The sequence below is a fragment of the Salmo trutta genome, chromosome 9 (genome assembly GCF_901001165.1).
Source record: "Salmo trutta chromosome 9, fSalTru1.1, whole genome shotgun sequence".
Lineage (NCBI taxonomy): Eukaryota > Metazoa > Chordata > Actinopteri > Salmoniformes > Salmonidae > Salmo > Salmo trutta.
This window is the reverse complement of record NC_042965.1, coordinates 10,939,144-10,956,414: the sequence shown is the minus strand read 5'-3', so window position 1 is coordinate 10,956,414 and position 17,271 is coordinate 10,939,144. Positions and strand designations below refer to the sequence as shown.

The window sequence follows — 17,271 nt, the reverse complement described above, 5'->3', positions numbered from 1 at the left end:
TAACATAATTCTAACCTTAACCCTAAACCCCCTAGATGTAACACGTCCACACACACACATACAAATACAGTATGGGCACACATGTATGAATGCACTCACACATGCACTCACACACACGCTTGCAAGCACTCACACACACACACACTCACACTGTAACTTACGTCTTTTCCCACCAGGTCCTCCTGGTTCTCCACAATGCCCCAGGGGGCAATACCGATAGTGCAGATCTTCCCCCGGGATTTAGAGGCATGGTCCTTCAGCGCATCACCCACATGCCGGATCACCCCTGAGTGTATGTTTGTGATATGTGACAGAGAGAGGGGGAGAGAGAGAGAGTGTATATATATATGTGTGTGTGTGTGTGTGTGTGTGTGTGTGTGTGTGTGTGTGTGTGTGTGTGTGTGTGTGTGTGTGTGTGTGTGTGTGTGTGTGTGTGTGTGTGTGTGTGTGTGACATGAGAGAGATAATAGATTGTACATGTGAGTGAGAGAGTTTTATGTGTAGGTGTTTTAGACAGATAGATTAAGAAAGAGAGGCATTCTGTCATTATTGATACATAGACTGATCTTAAATAAATGACACACCCAATACTAAAAGATAAAGTCAGACATTAACACAGCACCCAGACACAGAGCGACAGACAGGTACTGTATATATCAGCCCCCCCCCCCTTTCTCTCAAACTCTCTCCCCCTCTATCTCCCCCCCAGTCACGCCTGGAGGGTCCCAGGTGGGTGCCACACATTGGTGGTGGATGAGGTGAGTTTCCCCCTACTCTGTATTCAAGCGCTATGGGTACCTTAGTTGGTAGAAAAGTGCTATATAAATCCAATCAATTATTATTATCTCATTTCAACCCTCTGCCTGACACTCACTATTCACTTCCTTCTGTGCCCGAAGTCCTCCTCTCCATACATTTTTCACCCTCCCGTCTATTTCTTTCCTTCTCTGTTTCTATTCTATTTCTTCGGTTTCTCGCCATCTGTCTTCCCCCATTCTTTCTCTTCTATATCCAATCTCTGCCCCTCTCTCTCGTTTCTGTCACACCTGTCTCTCTTCTCTTTCTGTTGATAACCTTTCCCATATATGGGGTAACCCTTTGAGGTGACCACCTGCCAGCGAGATTACACCCAAATGTAATGTTGCAGCTACAGTTAAGGTTAGGGTAAGCATTAGGGTTAAGCTTTTTTAATGATTAACACAAAACAAGAGCAGCGACAAACAGAAGCATAGGGTTAATGGGTAACAACGACACAGCACGTGGTTGTTATTAGCCCGCTAAGTGGGCCTGGTTTATTCCTCCACCCACCCAGCCCACCTGTGTTGACCCCGCCAGTGAAGATCCAGGCCCCCGTTGTCATGGCAGCCTTGATGAGGCCCTTGCCGAAGACCTGTTTGAGTTTGGGCTGCAGCTCAAAGTTCTGCAGGCCCCCATGCACTGAGATGAGCAGCTTGGGAAGGTCCAGCTGCCACTCCTTAGTCATCAGGTGTAGCAGGAGTTCTGGTTTGGTGTCATAGGACACGCGCACATACTGCAAATGAACACATAAATTACATTAATTTGTATATGTTTGATGTTAAAGTATGTCTTCTCACTTTTTTTGTCTTGAATCTTTTCCTATCACAGTGCATTTTATTTGTGAAACAGAAAATAAAGAACTGTCTGATATATAATCAAACAACCAATGGGTGTCATTTTGTTGGTATTGAATCAATGTAAAATATAGATTAAAATGAGAGAGCACAATAAAGCTGTTCAAAACATTTGAATCCATACATTTAATAAGCTCATTGGAATCTGATTATTTTAACTCATCAAGATATCTGTCTGCAGTCATGTAGATAGGCCCTATCTGTCTGTAGATCATGCTAATGTGAATATGTCCTTATTTATCTATCAATCCTATGTCTATGTAAAGCAATGTTATATGATTCAATCCCATGTATAAAGCGGTCACCATGGCTTTGTTAGAGTGGCCCCCTCCCTGGAACTCGATGGTTCCGAAGGCGTCGGTGGGGCTGAGCTGGGTGTGTTTGCTGATAGACCATTTCTCCGATAGGCTGTCATTCTTAACCAGACGCTCCGCCTTATCATTCTGACTGGAGGAGATGCCGGGGGGCAGGCCAACGTGCTGACCAATCAGACGGCCACAGCAGCACCTGAGGAGGGAACAGGTGGACAGGTAGTCAGAGCAGGGGCTGGCTTCCTCTTCCTCACTCTCCTCCTCTTCATCTTCCTTCCCAACCTCCTTGTCTTCCTCCTCACTCTCCTCGTCTAACTCAGAGGTGAAGTGAAACATTCTGAACATTGCCAATAGAATTATCATGAATAAAGCTGACATGATTCCCGTATTCTACATATCGGACATTCAGGTTTGTTCTACATAATACATTTCTCTATGAACGTGTTGCATCCTTCTGAACAGACCCCATATGTGCACTAGAGCTGGGGAGGAGGAAGTGACATGTGGGGAAAGTTCCCTTTCATCTACTGTGAGAGAACAGATTTCAAAGGCTGTCCACACAAACCCCATGCAGCAGACTCTCTCTCCTTCCTACGTATCTGTTAAACCATTTAATGTATGGTCATACTAGTGGTCAATGGTCATATGCATAGGACATAAATGGAGTTGAAATGTGACAGATCCAGACAGGAGCCCCTGAAAGCAGACAACTGGAAACTTTATTCTGAGATGATGTAAGCGCCGGCCTGAGATAAAATAAAAACATTTCTATCCACCTGCACGTCGTCGACTCGGTTTTTACAGATGTAAAAGTAACAATTTGATCCTGGAGCACCAACATTTTTCCTCCAGAGCTTACAAACAGTAGCTTCTAGTGTGATGTGTGGGTTGTGCTCGAGTCAGGCAGTTTCCTCTCCATCTGTCACCTGGAGCGATAGCAGTATTCTACATTTCCATAATACCATTTGACAGCGATAGAGAGGGGAAGGGGGATGGGAAACGTCCGTTTTTCAAATTCTGTGCTACATTCTGCAAATTACATGCTTTATTTCAGTGTGATGTAACTCCATAGAAATAGTGATTTTGGTGATTCACAACATTTTCTTGGGTGTGTTTATTATGTTTGTTCTGAATGCCCACTTAGGCAGAACATATGGTAGATTCATTGAAACAAACATTTAATTACATCCTTTAGAGATACACCTCTCATTCATTAGAGTGACATATCACATACACTTAGAAGAAAATGTGCTATTTAGAACCTAAAAGGGTTCTTCAACTGTTTCCATAGCAGAATCTTTGAATAACCCTTTGTTCTTGAGATGGCAGACGCTGGGAGACAGGAAGCAAGTACAGGGTGAGGATTTAATAATAAATAGACATGAAACAAAGAAAAAAGAAAAGCAGATGCTGCCATCATCTACACTGTATTTCTCACAAATTTGATATTATTTTAACAAATTATTTTAACAAAATTTTTTTTTTTTCAAAAACAAGGACATTTCTACGTTTTCCAAACTTTTGAACGTTAGTGTATTTATACATACATACATACATACATACATACATACATACATACATACATACATACATACATACATACATACATACATACATACATACATATATATATATATACAGTTGAAGTCGGAAGTTTACATACACTTAGGTTGGAGTCATTAAAACTAATTTTTCAGCCACTCTACAAATTTCTTGTTAACAAATTATAGTTTTGGCAAGTCGGTTAGGACATCTACTTTGTGCAGGACACAAGTCATTTTTCCAACAATTGTTTACAGACAGATTATTTCACATATAATTCACTGTATCACAATTCCAGTTGGTCAGAAGTTTACATACACTAAGTTGACTGCGCCTTTAAACAGCTTGGAAAATTCTAGAAAATGATGTCATGGCTTTAGAAGCTTCTGATAGGCAAATGTACATCATTTGAGTCAATTGGAGGTGTACCTGTGGATGTATTTCAAGGCCTACCTTCCAGCTCAGTGCCTCTTTGTTTGACATCATGGGATATTCAATTGGAGGTGTACTTGTGCCTGTGCTTGACATCATGGGAAAATCAAAAGAAATCAGCCCCCAAAAATTGTAGACCTCCGCAAGTCTGGTTCATCCTTGGGAGCAATTTCCAAACGGCTGAAGGTACCACGTTCATCTGTACAAACAATAGTATGCAAGTATAAACACCATGGAACCACGCAGCCCTCATACCGCTCAGGAAGGAGACGCGTTCTGTCTCCTAGAGATGAAAGTACTTCGGTGAAAAAAGTGCAAATCAATCCCAGAACAACAGCAAAGGACCTTGTGAAGATGCTGGAGGAAACAGGTACAAAAGTATCTATATCCACAGTAAAACGAGTCCTATATCTACATAAACTGAAAGGCCGCTCAGCAAGGAAGAAGCAACTGCTCCAAAACTGCCATAAAAAGCCAGACTACGGTTTGCAACTGCACATGGGGGCAAAGATAGTACGTTTTGGAGAAATGTCCTCTGATCTGATGAAACAAAAATAGAACTGTTTGGCCATAATGACAATCGTTATGTTTGGAGTAAAAAGGGTGGAGGCTTGCAAGCCGAAGAACACCATCCCAACCGTGAAGCACGTGGCAGCATCATGTTGTAGGAGGGACTGGTGCACTTCACAAAATAGATAGCATCATGAGGCTGGAAAATTATGTGGATATATTGAAACAACATCTCAAGACATCAGTCAGGAAGTTAAAGCTTGGTCGCAAATGGGTCTTCCAAATGGACAATGACACCAAGCATACTTCCAAAGTTGTGGCATAATGGCTTAAGGACATCACAAAGCCCTGACCTCAATCCTATAGAAAATGTGTGGGCAGAACTGAAAAAGTGTGTGCGAGCAAGGAGGCCTACAAACCTGACTTAGTTACACCAGCTTTGTCAGTAGTAATGGGCCAAAATTCACCCAACTTATTGTGGGAATCTTGTGGACTCAAGGACATTCAGAGACGTGTCCCGAAGCCACTCCTGCGTTGTCTTGGTTGTGTGCTTAGGGTTGATTTCCTGTTGGAGGGTGAACCTTCGCCCCAGTCTGAGGTCCTGAGCGCTCTGGAGCAGGTTTTCATCAATTATCTCTCTGTACTTTGCTCTGTTCATCTTTCCCTCGATCCTGACTAGTCTCCCAGTCCCTGCCTCTGAAGAACATCCCTACAGCATGATGCTGCCTCCTCCATGCTTCACCATAGGGATGGTGCCAGGTTTACTCCAGAAGTGACGCTTGGCATTCAGGCCAAATAGTTTCATCTTAGTTTCATCAGACCAGACAATCTTGTTTCTCATGGTCAGAGTCATTTAGGTGCCTTTTGAAAAACTCCAAGCAGGCTGTCATGTGCCTTTTACTGAGGAGTGACTTCTGTCTGGCCACCGTATCATAAATGCCTGATTGGTGGAGTGCTGTAGAGATGGTTGTCCTTCTGGAAGATTCTCCCATGTCCATAGAGGAACACTGGAGCTCTGTCAGAGTGACCATCAGGTTCTTGGTCACCTCCCTGACCAAGGCCCTTCTCTCCCGCTTGCTCAATTTGGCCGGGTGGCCAGCTCTAGGAAGAGTCTTGGTGGTTCCAAACTTCTTCCATTTAAGAATGACGGAGGCCACTGTGTTCTTGGGGACCTTCAATGTTGGATCATTTTTTGGTACCCTTCCCCAGATCTGTGCCTCAATACAATAATGTTTCGGAGCTCTACGAACAATTCCTTCGTGCTCAGAGTTTTTGCTCTGATATGCAATGTCAACTGAGGGACCTTATAGAGAGAGGGGTGTGTCAATTTTGTTACCGCAGTTGGACCCAAATCAAGTTGTAGAAACATCTCAAGGATGATGAATGGAAACAGGATACACCTGAGCTCAATTTCGAGTCTCATACATTAGCAAATGGTGTGAATACTTATGTAAATAAGATATTTCTGTTTTTTATTTGTAATAAATATGCAAACATTTATGAAAAAAGTTTTTTGCTTTGTCATTATGGGGTATCGTGTGTAGATTGATAAGAGACAAAAATTATGTAATCAATTTTAGAATGTAACAAAATGTGGAAAAAGTTAAAAGGTCTGAATAATTTCCGAATGCACTGTATACAGTATATATACACTGCTCAAAAAAATAAAGGGAACACTTAAACAACACAATATAACTCCAAGTCAATCACACTTCTGTGAAATCAAACTGTCCACTTAGGAAGCAACACTGATTGACAATAAATTTCACATGCTGTTGTGCAAATGGAATAGACAACAGGTGGAAATTATAGCAATTAGCAAGACACCCCCAATAAAGGAGTGGTTCTGCAGGTGGTGACCACAGATCACTTCTCGGTTCCTATGCTTCCTGGCTGATGTTTTGGTTACTTTTGAATGCTGGCAGTGCTTTCACTCTAGTGGTAGCATGAGACAGAGTCTACAACCCACACAAGTGGCTCAGGTAGTGCAGCTCATCCAGGATGGCACATCAATGCGAGCTGTGGCAAGAAGGTTTGCTGTGTCTGTCAGCGTAGTGTCCAGAGCATGGAGGCTCTACCAGGAGACAGGCCAGTACATCAGGAGACGTGGAGGAGGCCGTAGGAGGGCCACAACCCAGCAGCAGGACCGCTACCTCCGCCTTTGTGCAAGGAGGAGCAGGAGGAGCACTGCCAGAGCCCTGCAAAATGACCTCCAGCAGGCCACAAATGTGCATGTGTCTGCTCAAACGGTCAGAAACAGACTCCATGAGGGTGGTATGAGGGCCCGACGTCCACAGGTGGGGGTTGTGCTTACAGCCCAACACCGTGCAGGACATTTGGCATTTGCCAGAGAACACCAAGATTGGCAAATTCACCACTGGCGCCCTGTGCTCTTCACAGATGAAAGCAGGTTCACACTGAGCACATGTGACAGACGTGACAGAGTCTGGAGACGCCGTGGAGAACGTTCTGCTGCTGCAACATCCTCCAGCATGACCGGTTTGGCGGTGGGTGAGTCATGGTGTGGGGTGGCATTTCTTTGGGGGGCCGCACAGCCCTCCATGTGCTCGCCAGAGGTAGCCTGACTGCCATTAGGTACCGAGATGAGATCCTCAGACCCCTTGTGAGAACATATGCTGGTGCGGTTGGCCCTGGGTTCCTCCTAATGCAAGACAATGCTAGACCTCATGTGGCTGGAGTGTGTCAGCAGTTCCTGTAAGAAGAAGGCATTGATGCTATGGACTGGCCCGCCCGTTCCCCAGACCTGAATCCAATTGAGCACATCTGGGACATCATGTCTCGCTCCATCCACCAACGCCACGTTGCACCACAGACTGACCAGGAGTTGGCGGATGCTTTAGTCCAGGTCTGGGAGGAGATCCCTCAGGAGACCATCCGACACCTCATCAGGGGCATGCCCAGGCATTGTAGGGAGGTCATACAGGCATGTGGAGGCCACACACACTACTGAGCCTCATTTTGACTTGTTTTAAGGACATTACATCAAAGTTGGATCAGCCTGTAGTGTGGTTTTCCACTTTAATTTTGAGTGTGACTCCAAATCCAGACCTCCATGGGTTGATAAATTGGATTTCCATTCATTATTTTTGTGTGATTTTGTTGTCAGCACATTCAACTATGTAAAGAAAAAAGTATTTAATAAGATTATTTCATTCATTCAGATCTAGGATGTGTTATTTTAGTGTTCCCTTCATTTTTTTGAGCAGTGTATATACTCATTCAATGGTTTTCTTTATTTTTACTATTTTATATATTGTAGAATAATATTGAAGACATCAAAATTAGGAAATAACATATATAGAATCAAATGTATTTAATATTTGAGATTCTTTGAAGTAGCCACCCTTTGCCTTTTATGACAGTTTTGCACACTCTTGGCATTCTCTCAACCAGATTCATGAGGTAGTCACCTGGAATGCATTTCAATTAGCGCTTGATCACTTTTGTGACTGCACTTGAGGAAACTTTCAAAGATCTTGACATTTTCCAGATTGACTGACCTTCATGTCTTAAAGTAATGATGGATTGTCGTTGTTTTAAATGCTCATAAAAGTTTGAAAAATGTATTGTTCAAAACAAGCTGTTCAGATATTTACTACTCTGCCCCTCAGTGACTGCCAGCAGCGGCAGTTCCGCCTCCATGCAAGCATTGCTTGGATTGTGTTGCCATAAGGGGGAACTGCCTATGGCATAATTTATAATAGCACAAAGAAATGGACCGTCCTGGGGCGCTCAAATGTGCATTCAGTCAGAACTTATGGGGCTGCGCTCTAGTCTCGTCCCAATCAGTCTCTCGCGCCAGATGGCTTACTTCCACACGTGACTCTAGGTTGAAGATGGGAACCTAGACATGACTAGATCTGCTCTATCAGATGGCACTTAAGCAAAAAGTCAATTTGTAGTTAACTTGTAAATAAATAATCTTAACAGTCATAGGAGCCTGGGACTTGATAAACCCGACAACTACATCTAACAAGAGTGGAAGGATAGAGGGATACACTTGCAAGACCTTTCTCATCGCGGATCTGTTAGGGAAAAAAACATGGCCAATTTTGTAGTTTCTCCCTGATTTAGTTTGTCAGGTTCTACTGTAGGTGACAGGGTGACAAGTTGTGTGGACAAAAACAGAGTAAAACCGGGTTTATCACAAAGCATGAACAAATTAATTAACCAGCTACAGTAATTTTGAGAAATAAAGAAAAATAGTTTGTTGATTTATTTTGGTCAAATTAACCAGTTATCTACCTTTGATCTATCTACCTATAGCTTGCTGGTACAGTAGCTTGCTAGATAGTTAGAAAATATCAGGTATTTTTAAACTCATATCTAACTAACTCAGAAATATGTTTATTAACTGGCTAGCGCATCATGCTTTGTGACTTTATGTTAGCTAGCTATCCCCAGTTAGAACATGTGTTTTCGATTATTGCATTGCAATAGGGGTCATTCGGTTTTATTATGCAAATGTGAAATAGGTATATTTATCCTGTTGTTCAAATGCACAGATCCCTTTATATATCGTCTCAAAGAAACTACCGTTAGTTTGAAAACTTGACATATTTCTGTCACGCTGCGTTGTTGACAACAACCATCTCGTGCCCCAGGTATTCTGCCAATCAGTGGCCGCCGCTGATCAACTGTGCCATGTATGGTGTCTGGGAGGTTGTAAATAATATCATTTCCCATTCACATTGGATGACAAAATTGTATTCTAAAACTCACTTACCTATGGGGGTCTTTGGCGCTCACTATGATATGAACACATTCTCTCTTGCTGAAGGCTCTTTCTATCCACGATTTCTGTGCCTGTAGAGAGAAGAGAAGACGCTCAGTCACTTCGTCCCTCAAACTCAAAAACAGGATTCTTAATGTGAGAGAGTGAGGCTAGGTCATTACAGGTGCCACATCAAGAGGCATGCAGGCAGCTAGTACCAAGCTAAACCCTCAGTGCGAGTCTGAGCCCAATCTGAGCCCAACTCATTACCTGGGAGGAGGAGAGGCATGTCTCTACCAAGTGACAAAGTACTTCATTAGAGTGGTAGGGAGGATCACCATATTAAGTTCACAATACCTAGGGGATTTAGTTAGTCTTACACAGACACATTCCCTTCAAGGACCAGGTAGCTAGCTCTTGCAGAATTTGAAGTGCGTACATATAAACCATATAGCCACATGTCTCCTATCTGCTATCGACTATTTAAGATGCATATTTGATGTCTTAAAAACAAGCGTTGGAAATAACTATCAAACATGTGCACGCACGCACGCACGCACGCACACACACCTCAGTATAGCAAAACGCAAGCTTACACTTACATGCATTTGTATTTTAACTCACAAACTCATCCATGCAAACTAACCCACACTCAAATGCAAAGATTTTATATAGTTTATTGACACAGGAATTTCCCCATTGAGATAAAGTGTAGAGAGTAAGTGGATGGTCTGTGCACCCAGGCAGTAAATTCTATTTGAATGTATTAGATATGAGCAGTTCTTCATCCTGCCCCTGTGGAGTCCATAAATATGGACCATTTCCTCATTTCCATGGTATTACAGCATAACTGATAGCCAATGGAAAGAAATGTGTGTGTTGGTTGGATGCTGCTGTCATGTCTACTGCAGGGTCTGAGGGAGAGAGCTACAACAACAGCACTGGACTGGGATCCGTCACTGACAATATACCTTTTTAAACAGCTTTTTGAGGAGTAGCGGAAGTGAACAAGGAACCCCAAAGAACTTCTGATGAGTTTGTAAACAACAGCTGTTCCGTTGCGGCTGTAAACAGCTAGCTAGCTAACTTGGTCTAGTTGTTTCTCAAGGTCAAAATTACCATAGTATTCACGGGTGGGATGGTCCTTATGTCTGGGGACTAATCTATTTTTGAAAATGTAAGTTTCTACATTTACCAAAGAAGCATCACAACGGGGTGCATTGCCTGCATGGATAGTAATGCTCGCAGCAGGAGGTGGCGGCGCCAGTAGGATATGTAGCACACGGGTAAGTAGTTTATCAAGTTAACCATCTATTCTAGGTAACGTCAGGTAGGTAGCTAGTTAGCTACATGTAAATAGGATAGATAGCATTCCAATATTCTTTTTTTTATTACACAAACGTTAGCTTGATCTGCTAAAAACAACAATGTTAGCCAGCTAGCTAGTAGCTAAGCTAGGTAGCTAATGATTAGCTTTCCAGACCCAAAGAGAGAACTATGACAATACAAAAATACAATCGCAATGAAATATGAAATATTATATCACTTGAGAATAATGAAGCAAGTCCTGGTCTAATTTCTGCAGATGAAGGTCCCAAAGAAAGTCCCAAGTCCTGGAGAGACTGAAGAGTATATCTCCAATGGGTTTTACATGCTATTGGTTTACTCTTAGAATTGGTTGTAGGACTACAAAAATTATGTTAAAAGTAACAACGGATTGACCTAGAACATGCATGGCCAACCTTGCTCCTAGAGATCTAGTTACTTGGTGTGCAGGTTTCCGTTCCAGTCCAGCCCTGACATTATGCTTATGCTTATTATTTATATTACACATTATTCATTTAACTATTCAAACATATCTTGTTTTGGAGTAAACCCAATAACCATTTACATATGCATTCTTTATATTTGATTAAATAAAGTGTTGATTCTTTGATCTAAGTATCGTGTGTGTTGGTCATTAAACATTCCCTGTTTGTCTGTTTATTTGTTTGTCACTCAATCTTTTATTTGTTTGTCACACAAATTTGCGCTGCAGCTGAAGTCTTGATCATTGGTGTGGGTGTAACAATCTCTGTACGGCTGACCTAGGATGCAACCCCTGTCCACAACAGCACTTCATACTCACAAAGCAATGTCCATTATCCTACCTAAACCATGATGTTGGTTGGGCTAGGGTAACAGTACTTTAGATTTCAGGGCAGTTGACATCACCGGACGATAGCTACTAGAGCTTTGTCTCACTGTCTTTCCTTGATTACTCACATTCTATCTCCTCACATGTATTGTATCGCAACTGTATTGGAGAAGGTACAAGGTCCCTCCACTCTGACCTTTTTCTCCAATGGGTATTTAGGAGGTGAGGAGAGGAATCGAGGATGAATTGAGATAGGGCCTAGCACTAACCTGTCAAGTAGCTCACGTGCTACACACTCACCCCTGTGCTACACTCACTGACCTTCTCCTTCTCCGCATCAACCTCAGCAACCACCAGAGCTCTTTGTGAATTGAGTCAATCTAGCACCCACAGAATGCATTTTATGGGTATTTCATTCTGCTACATTGACTCAGATCACACAGTCGGCGGCTGAGTTACACTTTCGGTGGCGTAGGAGGAGGTGAAAGGGGAGCGACTGTAGCAGAGGTGAGCTGCAGGTGAGTTTAGTAGCCACTGTGATGTGATGCCATCCCTCCTGAGACTTGAGGTAGGGTCTCCACCTGTCTATTATGAATGTATCTATATTTTAATATCAAAAGTATTTCAGTATTTTGCACCGATTTGATTAATTCTGCTACGCTCACTGTTCTCCTTCTCCAGTGGTTGGCATGCTAGCTACACGTGTCATTTGATTAGGGTTTGCGTCCCGGCCCGGTCAGCCATACAGGGATGGGCTTTCACTATGGTCACTCTCCAGGGTATTTTTCTCTTGCCTCCACTATCTGTGTTCGACCGTTTAGACTACAGTGGATGTGAGATTATTTATGGCATGCATGCTCAATGCAGACATATGATGGGATTAGTATTGGCCTCGTGGGCAAGTCCAATGCACTTGTCCATGTGGCTTGTCATTTCTATGCTGAAACAGGATTAGCAAATCCTCACACACTGTTTATATTTTGTTGAGATGTTTTCTCCAGTTGAAATGATGTTATTACAAATAGGAAAAGCACTCACACATCTGAGATAACTTATGTGAGTGGGAATCATTTGCTAATAACTTGAAAGAAAATACAAAGCTGATACTGGAAAGATCCGTGTGTGGGTTTTTCCTTATTCATTAGATTAATGAGGCTAACCATGTTGAAGGATACCAGATTTGACTTTTACAGCTACTGTACATTCCATCATGAAATGGATTAGTGCAAGCCTTGTAATGAAGGTAGGCCTTAAGGATGACATGCACAGGAGATAGACATCATTAGCAAATAGCACTATCATGAGGGTGTGCAGAAATGAATATTTTAAGGTTATTTGATTTAATTTCAAAATACATGTTGCTTGAAATAAAGTTGCAATTTGTTGGCTTCATGTTGCGTCATCCTGGTGTAATTAATATGCAGTTCAAAGTTATCACCGCTAGGTGTAGGCGCTAGCATTTGTATTATAGTCTAGCTTTACTATATGTAAACCAATCACTTGTAACGTGGCCTTGTAACGTGAAGTCGATAATACATGCCTAGCACAAGCTAGCGGTTAATGAAAACTACAGTACGTTTCTTAATTGAAACTAAGAAGGCAATACATCTGGGTGAAATATAGTTGCCTTTTGGAGGAAGCAGATGAAGAGCTAGGGGAGACAGAATGGTGAAGAGGGAGATAGGGGTTGATAGTGGGGTGCTGCTAGCTAACTTTTCATGTAAACAATGTGGCCGTCAAACATTGGACTCGTATACTAGCTACATTTATTCCAGTTATATTGTTTGCTGTCATGAGAGAAATGTATCTATCTAGCTGGCTAACAAGATAAGCTGATCTTTCTCTACCTTCATATCACGCTAGCACTGTCGTTATTTGCTGTGCTAGACAAATCAAATAAAATCCAATTGTATTTGTCACATGGGCCGAATAAAACAGGTGTAGAACTTACCGTGAAATGCATACTTACAAGCCCTTAACCAACAATGCAGTTCAAGAAATTGAGTTAAGAAAACATTTACAAAATAAACTAAGTAAAAAAAATTATAAAAAGTAACACAATAAAATAACAATACCGAGGCTATATACAGGGGGTACCAGTACCGAGTCAATGTGTGGGGGTACAGGTTAGTCGAGGTAATTTGTATGTACACTATCGTTCAAAAGTTTGGGGTCACTTAGAAATGTCCTTGTTTTCCATGAAAACATACATGAAATGAGTTGCAAAACGAATAGGAAATATAGTCAAGATGTTGACAGGTTATAAATAATTATTTTTTTATTGAAATAATAATTGTGTCCTTCAAACTTTGCGTTCGTCAAAGACTCCTCCATTTGCAGCAATTACAGCCTTGCAGACCTTTGACATTCTAATTTGTTGAGGTAATCTGAAGAGATTTCACTCCATGCTTCCTGAAGCACCTCCCACAAGTTGGATTGGCTTGATGGGCACTTCTTACATACCATACGGTCAAGCTGCTCCCACAACAGCTCAATCGGTTTGAGATCCGGTGACTGTGCTGGCAAGAACAAGTCAGTGTGTTTACTGTATATATCTAATTTGTTCAGTTTTGTTGATTGGGTCAAGAAACACAAACTTGTCATTTTGTGCTAGCAAGCCAAATAACTTGCTAATTAGCAATGATGGTGTGCTGTTGCGCCGGCTGTTTACTGGGGAACCCTATTGACTACATCATCTCTGTGCCCCACAAATACAATTACCTGTAAGGTCCCTCAGTCGAGCAGTGAATTTCAAACACAGATTCAACCACAAAGACCAGGGAGGTTTTTCAATGCCTCGTTAAGATTGTTAAGATTGTTAGATGTGTAAAAAAAAGCAGACATTGAATATTCCTTTGAGCATGGTTATTAATAATTACACTTTGGATGGTGTATCAATACACACAGTCACTACAAAGATACAGGCGTCCTTCTTAACTTGCCGGAGAGGAAGGAAACCGCTCAGGAATTTCACCATGAGGCCATGAGGCCAGTTTAATGGCTGTGAAAGGAGAAAACTGAGGATGGATCAACAACATTGTAGTTACTCCACAATACTAACCTAAATGACGGAGTGAAAAGAAGGAAGCCTGTACAGAATAAAAATATTCAAAAACATGTATCCTGTTTGCAATTAGGCATTAAAGTAAAACTGCAAATAATGTGGCAAAGAAATGAACTTCATGTCCTGAATACAAAGCGTTATGTTTGGGGCAAATTCAACACAATACATCACTAAGTAACACTCTTCATATTTTCAAGCATGGTGGTGGCTGCATCATTTACATGCGCATGCTTGTCATCGGCAAGGATTGGGGAGTTTTTTTAGGATAAAATAAATGGCATAGAGCTAAGCACAGGCAAAATCCTAGAGGAAAACCTGGTTCAGTCTTTCATAAGTCTTTTTTATCCAGAGCTTCTCCCTCTGTGGCGCCAACAGAGATGGTCGCCTAGCTTCAGGTCCTAAGGAAACTATGCAGTTATTAGTCTTTTTCTGTATTATTTCTTACATTGTTTGCCCAGGAAATCTCAAGTGTTATTACATACAGCCGGGAAGAACTATTGGATATAAAAGCGATGACAACTTACCAACATTACGACCAGGAATATGTCTCTCCCAAAGCGGATCCTTTGTTCTGACCTCCTCCCTGGACATGGGATCTTATCCCAGAGGCCGACCCAAAACAACGCGGTCTCCGCAGGAGAGGCACACCATCCACCGCTCCTGAGCATATTACACGCCAATGTCCAATTTCTACTTAAAACAAGGTGGACGAAATTAGGGCACGAGTTGCCTTCCAGAGAGACATCAGAGATTGTAACGTTCTCTGTTTCACAGAAACATGGCTCACTCAGGATATGTTGTCAGAGTCGGTACAGCCACCCGGTTTCTTCATGCATCGCGCCGACAGACACAAACATCTCTCTGGTAAGAAGAAGGGTGGGGGTGTATGCCTTATGATTAATGACTCATGGTATAAACACAACAACATACAGGAACTTAAGACCTTTTGTTCACATGACCTAGAATTATATCCAGTCAAATGCCGAGCGCATTATCTTTCACGAGAATTCTCTTCGATTATAGTCACAGCCGTGTATATCCCCCCCAAGCTGATACCTCGTCGGCCCTGAAAGTTCACTTCACTGGACTCTATGTAAACTGGAAACCATACATCCAGAGGATGCATTTATTGTAGACAGGGATTTTAGCAAAGCTAACCTGAGAACGAGACTTCCTAAATTCTATCAGCATATTGAATGTATGACACAGGCTGCTAGCATTCTGGATCATTGCTACTCTAACTTCCGCGATGCATACAAAGCCCTCCCCTGCCCTGCCTTCGGCAAATCTGACCATGACTCCATTTTGTTGCTCCCAGCCTATAGACAGAAACTAAAACAGGAAATGCCCGTGCTCAGGTCTGTCCAACGCTGGTCTGACCAATCGGATTCCACGCTTCAGGATTGCTTCGATCACATGGACTGGGATAAGTTCTGGATAGCCTCAGACAACAACATTGACATATACGCTGACTCGGTGAGCGAGTTTATTAACAAGTGCATCAGAGATGTCGTACCACACTGTGACTATTAAAACATTTTCTAACCAGAAGCCGTGGATTGATGGCAGCATTCGCGCAAAACCAAATACAAACAGTGCAGCTATTCCCTCCGCAAGGAAATCAAACAAGCAAAGCGTCAGTATAGAGACAAAGTAGAGTCGCAATTCAACGGCTCAAAAATGAGACGTATGTGGCAGGGTCTACAGTCAATCACGGATTACAAAAAGAAAACCAGCCCCGTTGCAGACATCGATGTCTTGCTCCGAGACAAATTAAACAACTTCTTTGCTCGCTTTGAGGACAATACAGTGCCACTGACGTGGCCTGCTACCAAAGCCTGTGCACTCTCCTTCTCCGTGGCCAACGTGAGTAAAACATTTCAACTTGTTAACCCTCGCAAGGCTGCCGGCACAGACGGCATCCCTAGACGCATCCTCAGATCATGCGCAGACCAGCTGGCTGGCAGGTGTGTTTACGGACATATTCAATCAATTCCTATCCCAGTCTGTTGTCCCCACATGCTTCAAGATGGCCACCATTGTTCCTGTTCCAAAGAAAGCTAAGGTAACGGAACTAAATGACTATTGCCCTGTTGCACTCACTTCTGTCATCATGAAGTGTTTTGAGAGACTAGTCAAGGAGCATATCACCTCCACCCTACCTGATACCCTAGACCCACTTCAATTTGCTTACCGCTCCAATAGGTCCACTGATGATGCAATCGCCATCACACTGCACACTGCCCTATCCCGTCTGGACAAGAGGAATATCGATGTAAGAATGCTGTTCATTGACTACAGCTCAGCATTTAATACCATAGTACTCTCCAAACTCGTCAGTAAGCTCGAGACCCTGGGTCTCGATGCCACCCTGTGCAACTGGGTCCTAGACTTTCTGACGGGGCACCCCCAGGTGGTGAAGGTAGGAAACAACAATTCCACCTCAACACGGATCCTCAACACTGGGGCCCCACAAGGGTGCGTTCTCAGCCCTTTCCTGTACTCCCTGTTCACCCATGACTGCGTGGCCATGCATGCTTCCAACTCAATCATCAAGTTTGCAGATAACACTACAGTGTTAGGCTTGATTACCAACAACGACGAGACAGCCTACAGGGAGGAGGTGAGGGCCCTCGGAGTGTGGTGTCAGGAAAATAACCTCTCACTCAACGTCAGAAAAACAAAGGAGATGATCATGGACTTCAGGAAACCGCAGAGGGAGCACCCCCCCCCATCCACATCAACGGGACAGTATTGGAGAAGGTGGAAAGTTTTAAGCTCTTTCTCTCTCTCACTTTTTCTCTCTCTCTCCCTCTCTCGGGGGACCTGAGCCCTAGGACCATGCCTCAGGAATACCTGGCCTGATGACTCCTTGCTGTCCCCAGTCC

The 17,271-nt window shown here is 42.8% G+C and overlaps 1 protein-coding gene across 2 annotated transcripts in view; it reads right to left on the bottom strand.

Annotated features, from left to right (window-relative positions):
• The window catches only part of trpm3 (transient receptor potential cation channel, subfamily M, member 3), a 242,754-nt gene that overhangs the window by 117,865 nt on the left and 107,618 nt on the right, over positions 1–17,271 (bottom strand). For both annotated transcript variants that reach the window (XM_029762368.1, XM_029762369.1), the window contains exons 2-5: positions 9,195–9,274; positions 1,958–2,159; positions 1,318–1,531; positions 162–286 (exon numbers count right to left, since the gene is read on the bottom strand). In XM_029762368.1, coding sequence (XP_029618228.1) covers positions 162–286; positions 1,318–1,531; positions 1,958–2,159; positions 9,195–9,274 — 621 coding nt within the window. The remainder of the gene's footprint in view (positions 1–161; positions 287–1,317; positions 1,532–1,957; positions 2,160–9,194; positions 9,275–17,271) is intronic.